At 42.7% G+C, this 9,224-nt stretch overlaps 1 protein-coding gene across 2 annotated transcripts in view; it reads right to left on the reverse strand.

Annotated features, from left to right (window-relative positions):
• The window catches only part of PTPN12 (protein tyrosine phosphatase non-receptor type 12), a 262,737-nt gene extending 254,298 nt beyond the window's left edge, over positions 1–8,439 (reverse strand). The window contains exon 1 of one of the 2 annotated variants that reach the window (XM_029615046.1): positions 8,010–8,439. In XM_029615046.1, the coding sequence (XP_029470906.1) occupies positions 8,010–8,108 (99 nt within the window). In that variant the 5' untranslated portion in view covers positions 8,109–8,439. The remainder of the gene's footprint in view (positions 1–8,009) is intronic. The other variant, XM_029615047.1, reaches the window with a different exon arrangement.
• Positions 8,440–9,224: the final 785 nt, after the last annotated feature.

Here is a 9,224-nt window from a genome sequence, read left to right on the forward strand (position 1 = left end):
AGCTAAACCTAATTTCAACCCCAAATGTTAGTTGCCCATAATAAAAAATATATATATTGCAACTATTAATAAAATTCACACTTCCCCATCGTGCTCTGATCTCTCTTGCTGGAAAAGCATGTATAACAATTATGATGAACTTCACTATACCACTCTGAGTGGGCTCCATTTACCATTACACATTGTTTCCTATTAGTAATCGACTCCACCACCTTGGTGCTCACATCCAAGTTTCTCATTTTATTCACAAGCCTCCTTCACCAAGGGAAGGTCCTGCCTGACAAATCTGACTGACTTTTTGACTGGGTGACAAAAGAACTGGATCAAGGAAGAGCGCTCAGTGCAATTTACTTTGATTTCAGTAAAGCTTTCGATATGGCCCCTCATAGGAGGCTCATAAATAAAATGAGAAGCTTGGGTGTGGGCGCCAAGGTGGTGAAGTGGATTATTAACTGGATGACCAACAGGAAAAAATGTGGCTGGGTAAATGGAACCCGATCTGATGAGAGAATGATGTTAAGTGGAGTGCCTCAAGGATCAGTTTTGGGACCAGTTCTATTCAATATCTTCGTGAGCGACACTGCAGAGGGGTTAAGGAGGAAACGTTTGCCTTTTTGCGGATGAAACTAAGATCTGCAACAGAGTGAACACACCTGAAAGAAAGAGAATGAAAAAAATGATTTAAGAAAAATTGAAGAGTGGTTGAAGATTTGGCAGCTGCGATTCAACGCTAAAATATGCAGTCATGCACCTGGGTGTGGAAATCCAAAAGAGCTGTGTGTAATGGGGGGTTAAAGACTATCATGCATGGACCAGGAGAGGGACTTTGGGGTGATTGTGTCTGGTGATCTGAAGGTTGCAAAGCAATGTGACAAGAGGGTAGCTAAAGCCAGAAAGATGCTGGACTGCACAGAGAGGGGTATAACTAGCAGGAGACAAGAAGTGATAATGTCCTCGTATAGATCCTTGGTGAGGCCTCACCTGGAGTACTGTGTTCAGATCTGGAGACCGCATCTCAAAAAGGATAGACAGGATGACACTGTCCAGAAGGTGGCAACCAAAATGGTGTGGAGTCTATTTCAGAAAACCTATGAGAGGCTGAAGGATCTAATTATGTATACCCTGGAGGAGAGGAGGTGCAGGGGAAGATTTGATACAGACCCTTTGGATATATATCCAACGTATATCAACTATGCACAAACTTCAAACCTCTCCCACTGGAAAGGGTAGAACTAGGGGTCATGATATGAAACTCGGGGGGGGGGGGGGGGGGGAGACAACTAAGAACCAATATCAGGAATTATTTCTTCACAGAGAGGGTGGTGGATACCTGAAATGCCCTCCTACAAGAAGTGAAGACAGTTAATGAATTCAAAAGAACATGGGACCAACACTGCAGACCCCTAAAGACAAAGAAAGGGATGGTATAACATTTTTTCATGGGGGTAACCTGCATGGAGCAGCAGTTACTATCATAAGTAAATTGCTGGGCAGACTAGATGAACCATTTGGTCTTTTTCTGCCATCATTTCTATGTTTCTTAGCACTCTTGTAATTCCTAGAAATGAAACATTATTAAAAACTGGGATATCATAGAAAACAAGTTCTTAAAAAAAAAAAAACCAAACTGCTAAAGTGTGTATAAAAAAAAAAAAAAAGAGAAAGAAAATCATAACCTTGGTTGGGAGACAACTGTTGACAGAAATGGACAGCAAATTTTGTCCTAAAACCACAAGATCAAATATGCATGTCTCATCTGCTCTTCTTCCACCTTTACCAAAAAAGGATACACCACACATAAAGTGCTGGCAGAAGTGTGAAGAAAGCATAAAAAAAAAAAAAAAGATTTTACAGATGCTTAATCAGCACTCAGCCTTCTCTTTACTACTTTGTGCTAGCCTATTTTTAAATGAAATTATAGGTTACTAGATCAAATGCCCATGACGACAGAATTTAACAGTCCAAATGCACCTCTACAGCATCAGAAGGACGGATGGAAAAGTTTCAGGCATCGCAGCTACTTACTTCCCCAACCCCCACCCCTGCTCTGACCCTATTGCTGCCAACCAACAGAAGTCGGGATGGCTGTTTCAATGCCCCTGAGCAGCAGTGTCCACTTAGCCTTGACAGGAGGCGGTAGCAGGTAAAAAGAAGCACTGCTGACAATGCAAGGGGAAAAGAAAATCACTATTGCTCTTCATAAGCTGTTGCTGAGCTTCTCAGGGCTTTCTGATCAACAATACAATAAACCAGTGGTCCCCAACCCTGTCCTGGGGGCCCACCAGCCAGTCGGGTTTTCAGGACATCCACAATGAATATGCATGAGAGAAAATTTGCATGCACTGCCTCCATAACATGCAAATTTTCTCTCATGCATATTCATTGCGGATATCCTGAAAACCGGACTGGCTGGTGGGCCCCCAGGACAGGGTTGGGGACCACTGCAATAAACCATCTCCATCACCAGTCAGTGACTCAAGGGGCATTATGCTCCTTTTTTGGGAGTGTGACAAACTGAAACCCAGTGCTATTATATGATTCCTGATTTTTATATAATTGAGAAAAAGTATATCACCAACAAGCTCTCCCTACTGACAGGGGAGAAACAGCACCAAGGAGCTGGGAGATTCAGTTTGAATATATGTAGGGCAATATTAGGAGATTCTCTTTTCTAAATAGAGAATAAAAGGAAAAAAAAGCAACCAGAAACTCCAACTCCGCAAGTCTGAAGGAATACCAGACAGCATGGTATGAAGAGAATCCTTCTTAAAGTGTCCCATACCAAGCCATATCACTAGAGTAGGATTCATTCTCTTCCAATACCACCAGAAAATTCTTGCTGTTGGCAAAGACAGAAGATGGATTCTTAGCTGTGAAGTAGTGACAGGGAAATTTCACAATGAATATGCATGACAACATTTGCATGCACTGCCTCCATGACATGCAAATTCTCTCATGCATATTCATTGTGGCTATCCTAAAAACCCGAATGGCTGGTGGGCCCCCAGGACAGGGTTGGAGACCACTGCTCTAAAGGGGTAGATTTTAAGACCTACGCGCGCACGTGTCCATGTGCATGCACTACCCGGAGCGCACACATGGACAGGCGATTTTATAACATGCGTGCACCAGTGTGCACGTTATAAAATCTGAGGTCTGCACGCAAGGGAATGCACATTAGTGCAACTTGTGTGGGCAGACACCCGCGGCCTTTCGGAGCGGCCTGGGAAGGAACTTCCCAACCCCCTAAACTAACCTCCCTGCCCCCTAGCCCTAACCTAGACCCCCCCTTGTCGTACCTGTTGCACCTGCCAGCATGCAATCCTCAGACACAGCAGCAAATGACCACTTTGGCCCCGGGACTTATGCGCGTCCCGGGGCTTTATCCACATGGCCAGGCCTTTTTAAAATAGGCCCGGCACACGTAAGGCGATTTACGTGCCTAGGGCTTTTAAAATCCAGGCCTTAATTAAAATGAGTGATTTGAATAGCAACTGGTATCAAGTTGTCTATTAAATGTTTCAGTGCTAAGTTGCATTCTCATTTACAAAATGTGACTTAGAAACATAGAAACATAGAAATGACGGCAGAAGAAGACTTTTTTCATGTTACTTAAATGGAAGAGTTTGAAAGTGAATTTACTTGTGCCAAACTAAATTTCCAGTGGACCTTACTGTTATATGAGAGTATTAACAGATAGGGAGGCAGGAGTTCATTTGCAATGTTATATTTGTGTACAGAAAATGTGGCTGTTCACTTCAATTAAAAAAAAAAAACAAAAAAAAACGACAAGACTCCATCAAGGCACACCAAGTGTTGGGCATCAAAGTTATGGCCATGCTACATGTTGCAACGAAACTCTGAGGCTCTAATAAGTAAGTATCAATACACCAGTGCCTTGATATACTTAAACTCACTGGACAGCAAGGCCGATTAAAAGCAGCTTAGAAAAGCATTAACATAGCAATATCTCCTCAGGAAGGAAATAAACATCACAAAACAGGCTCTAAATGATCTTATTTTAACTTCCAAATGAATTATGTTAAAACTGTTTTAATGCATCACTGGTGATTCTGATAGCTTCTATTCTAAATACAGAAAGCTTTATGACAGTAAGTTTCAAGCACTCATGTATCAGAATGTGGCACTGTGTAATTAGTATGGGAATGCCAGCCTAGCACAAAACTGTGAACACCACAATTCAAAATGGAAAATGAAGTCACCTGTGGAACATCACTGCTACTGAATACCACATATCTGACAAGACTGGAGAAATACAGTGGCTTCCATGCATCTCTTTACCAGAAGTATAAAACATGGTATTCACAATGAATACATTTTTTAATTCATTTCCAGTAGCATATTAAGTGAACTGACATGTGATATCATTGCAATTGCGCACACTAACATGCTTATTGAGCTTACATGCTCTAGTAAGAGACTTGACCTAACCAGCAGTAGTCTGCTAAAAACTGACCACCTACCTTTTTACTGTTATATCAATTTCCATATAATTATCAAATTCAAGATAAAGACTCTTCCATACTAAAAGAACATATTTTACTTTAATAGTGCTGATATAACCAAAGTCTCAAAACACATACAGGATCCTCATTGATCATGAATGTATGTTAGTGGAGTGTCGAGGGGTGATGACTAGAAGCAAATGAAAAATAAAAATTAAATCTAAGTACTGAAATAAAATAATCCAACCAAAAGCATTAAAGAATTTTCCAAGATACCAACAATATGTTGAAAGAGGTTCAAAGACAGCAAAAGTATATTTAACATGTATAAAAGCAAGTCATTTACCATTCCTCTTAGTGAGTTGTGTCAATAATTTCTGAAATCAAGCACTGTCCAAATATTTGCTTACTACTATTCAGTTACCTACATTTTTTTTAAGTGATGTGACTGTATTTTTGTGAGGTCAAGGTCAAAGTCAAGGGTTAACAGCTCTGTCTACTTTTATGCTCCATGATCTTTTTTTATTTCAAGAAAATTTGCCATACTTCACTCTGTACAACCTTATTCCTATCTTTCACTGGTTGACTATATTTTGGTTCCAGGTGTCAGAAAAATATAATACTCATGGGGTAGTATTTCTAAATGGGTTCATTTTGCATACACCTCGACAGGAAAATCTTACTCATAGGCCAGTGTATATAGAGTTTGATCTCAGTCTCTCAAATTTACTGCTAATACAATTCTCAATACTTGCATTGTGTGAAAGAGCTTCTTTCGGGAGTTCATAGGGTGTTCTATGCACAGCAACATGTCTAGATGTGCCTGGAAGTTCTTTTTAATCAGGACAGTGGCTGTATCTTTCTGCCACATTTTCTTGATCTCTAATAGCATCAAGTGATACTTTATATTCTCTCTTCTCCACACAATCCACAGCATGGTGGCTTGGTACTGATACTTTGTGACTGTGTAGTGAGACATGTTCTCTAATCACAAGGTCTAATATACTATGAGTACAAAATTGACTAGTTGACAAAATATATTGGTCAAAATTTGTCAGATAATGTGATGAAAAAGTGTCTCATTTTAGAAATGATATCAAAGAAAATGGTTTGCTTTTTCATCTTTTCATAAAAAGTTATTAAATTTTGGTGAAGGGAAGACTTCAGTTTTGGCACAAAATCTGATGATTCAGAAATTTACCAGCCAATTGTTGCAATCACCATCTTATCCCTTTCTTTAACTAAAATGTTCTGTAGAAAGATAATTGCTATAAATAATTGTAGGAGAGCAATTCGGTTATTTCTTTGATGTGAGTTTTTTCAAAAAACCAGCTCTCTCAAGAGACAGTTAATACAAGTAATGGTGGAGGAACAGTTCAATTGTAACTTTCTATTTGAAATAAGTTCACTCACAGTGTCACATTCAACTCCAGAATCCTTGTGATCTGGAGAATCCTTATGATCACATCAAAGAAATAACCGAATTGCTCTCCTACAATTATTTATAGCAATTATCTTTCGACAGAACATTTTAGTTAAAGAAAGAGATAAGACCGATGATTGCAACAATTGGCTGGTAAATTTCTTCCCTTCACCAAAATTTAATGACTTTTTATGAAAAGATAAAAAGCAAAACATTTTCTTGACTGTTAAAGTATCATTTTAGCAATTATATTTCATCACATTATCTGACAAATTTTGACCAATATATTTTATCAACTAGTCAATTTTGTAATCATTTAGAAACTAGCTGCTCCCCGCTTCATTGATTCGCTAATATGCTATGAGTACAGTTAGCTGTGGGTGACGTCTACAAATGGGTTTGTTTTGCCCACCATGATATGAATGAACCTTGCTCATAAACCAGGTTATGTTGGATGATCTCAAGTCTCTCAAAATTTAATTTAGCGCATTCACTTCAGCACTTGCAGCCTTGGTATTATGCAAACTTCTTGTAACAACTATGTGCTGCTTTTTTTCTTATATTCTGCTTTTCAGCACGTCAAAGTGGATTACAGTCAGGTACTACAGGTATTTTCAATATAGACTATGGAAGCATTAGCTAATAAGACAGTTAATTTGCAGCCTGAGGAGTTCAGTTCAATGTTTGGCTGCAAATAAAATGTGCATTTTCAAGGTTCAGACAGTATTTTTCAGTATATAACTTCACTTTAATTTTCATTTAAAATCTAATATACTTCCTAGATATTTCAATTTTCAGTATTTGTGTTGAACTATTCTGTAACAAATATATATATAATAAATTAGAACCTGGGCTGCAGTAATCTTGTTTTCTAATTGGACTTTTAAAGCACAGATAAGTAGAAGTCAAATGGCAGGGATGTTACCCAATATACACTTCACTACACCCATTATCTGGCAACCCTAAACTACAAAGTTAGGTGAATGTGTTATTACAAGGAAGGAATTTTAGCCAAAAAAAGTGTGAAGAAACATTTTATTTGTTTTTTTTGTACCAGGGATCTATCCCATCGTTGCTGCGACAAGCCACCTTACAAAACTATCCAGCTGTGAACACAGCTGTCCGTGCCTATTAGCAGTAAATAAAAAAAAAAGTAGTGCTGCTGCCATGTTGTCCACTTAAATACGTAGAAATAAAATCACCAAACAAGTTTGGAGGCAGTACATTTTTAATACAAGGCCTCTTTCCCTTACAATAATCATGAAGAAACAAAACCGATATTTTCAAAAACGACTTCCCAAACTCCGTGGATTGCTCAGGGTTGCGATATTTGGGCGACCTGACCTGCACCATACATGCATATAGATATATACACCCACACCTTAAGGACCTAATGTACTTCCCAAAGTCCACTTCCTCTTCATCGCCAGACCTGCAACTCGTCCAACGCCCCGGAGTCTCTTGCGCAATATCCGCAAACTCCTCGCAGTCTGCATCCCACCATATCCCAGGCTGCCCGGGAGATTCCCAGCAGCTCCCCGACACTTACAGCAATGCTGGATCCAGCATCACCAACCTCTGTCCCCCTCCCCCATTCAAACAAACCAACAACAACAAAAGATATTTAACACAAACAGGAAAAGAATAGCGTTAAGCACAGATCGAGCCCCACCAATCCCCCAAACTGGCCACAAATCCCACTGCTCTGCCATTTTTAGCACAGAAACAGCCTGGAATAACATGGCCATCCATCCGCCTGGCCAGGACTATTGTTCCGAGATGCACACATTAGGGCATAAACATCACCGAAGGAAAAAAAAAAAGGGATGCAGAGAGGGCTCGCCATAGCCGCCGGCAAAGCCCCGACCTCCATCCCTTTCCACCAGAGGAGGAAGCGGGCGGCGGCCGCTCCCGCAAGGAGCGCTCAGGAAGGGAAAAGGAAGGGAGGGGGAGGGGAGGGTAGCAGGACAAGTCCCTTCCCGAACACCGGCGGCTCATGCCTCAGAATCTCCCAAGATACCGGACACCGCGCCTCCAGTCCCCAAACTTACCCCGAGGGGCAGGAGTCCCCAGGCGTCCCCCCCGCCCCGGCAGGGTCCCTCTCCCCAGCTTCTACTCACCATGAAGTCGCAGGCGAAGTTGTCCTCGCCGTTGGTGTCCTTGTCTTTCATGGCCTGCACTTTCTGGACGAACTTCCTCAGGATCTCCGCTTGCTCCATCCTAGCCGCCAGTGACTCTACGCGCGCCCCCTCCTTCTCCAGGGGGGGGGGGGGGACAAGCAAGACCGGCTGCAGAGGAAAACCAACCAACGCCTCTCTCCTGCCGCTCTCAGCTCCAGCGGGTGCTTTCACTCTGCCTCGGCCATCCCCGAGCTCCGTTCATTCCCTTCGCGGGGGGGAACGAGACGGCCCTGTCTGCAGCGCTGCGCAAGGTTACAGAGTCCCTCACACGAGCATCCACTCAGCGCGCAGAAACACTCTCCCCCGCCTGCCTGGGAAGAACCGGAACTCGCCGCCCAGGCGCAGAGGCCTGGCAGGGGCCACGCCTCACCCACGTCGTCAGGCTGACTCTGATTGGCCGGCGTCCGGCACCATGCGAAACCCAATTGGGCGACATCCCCGTCCTTCAGAGAGGGGACCGTCACACCTTCTCCCGCAGCCTTCAATAGAATCAACGCCTCTTTCTTCCCTCCCCCTTCCAGTGGCTTTTACTGAGGACACAGGAGGGTGGGGAGGCGCGTAAAGTGAGTACCACACCCACACCCCCGCCTCTGCGTTTTATGAGCACTTCGTTGCCCCTCCTTTAAAGCTGGTCCGTCGACAACTTGCACCGGACGTTCCCAAGGGAAGGAACAGCCTCGGGCATGTCCAGTTTTACGGGCTCATATGTTGCCCTGTCATGACCCTACCGGTGAAAGTCCCGCCCTTGGTGTGATCTCTCCTTCCTCCCCCCCCCCCCCTGACTCTGATTGGCTGGTGCCGGATGCCTGCCCTGGGGGCCCAGCTATGGGAATCCCTCTTCTGTCGGGCGGCGCTGTTGTGTGGGATCGCGGTGGGCATGCGAAGTTTCTTTTTTGCCCGGGATTAATGTTTAGCAAACGACAGTGAGCGAAGGGACACTTCATAATAATAATAATATAAATAGTAATACTGGGCAATCCACTGGGATCATGGACCTACTAATGTAAAGGAAACATCCTGATTTCAAATGGGTTGGGCCAATATGTATGTGAAAACCCTTAGGCAGTTTTCTTCATTAAAATAAAGGAATAACGAAGGGTTGTGCAACACACTTTAAAAACAATGGGAGAGCCGGAGAGGTGTGGAGGAACCTGG

This window comes from Rhinatrema bivittatum, chromosome 9 (genome assembly GCF_901001135.1).
Source record: "Rhinatrema bivittatum chromosome 9, aRhiBiv1.1, whole genome shotgun sequence".
Lineage (NCBI taxonomy): Eukaryota > Metazoa > Chordata > Amphibia > Gymnophiona > Rhinatrematidae > Rhinatrema > Rhinatrema bivittatum.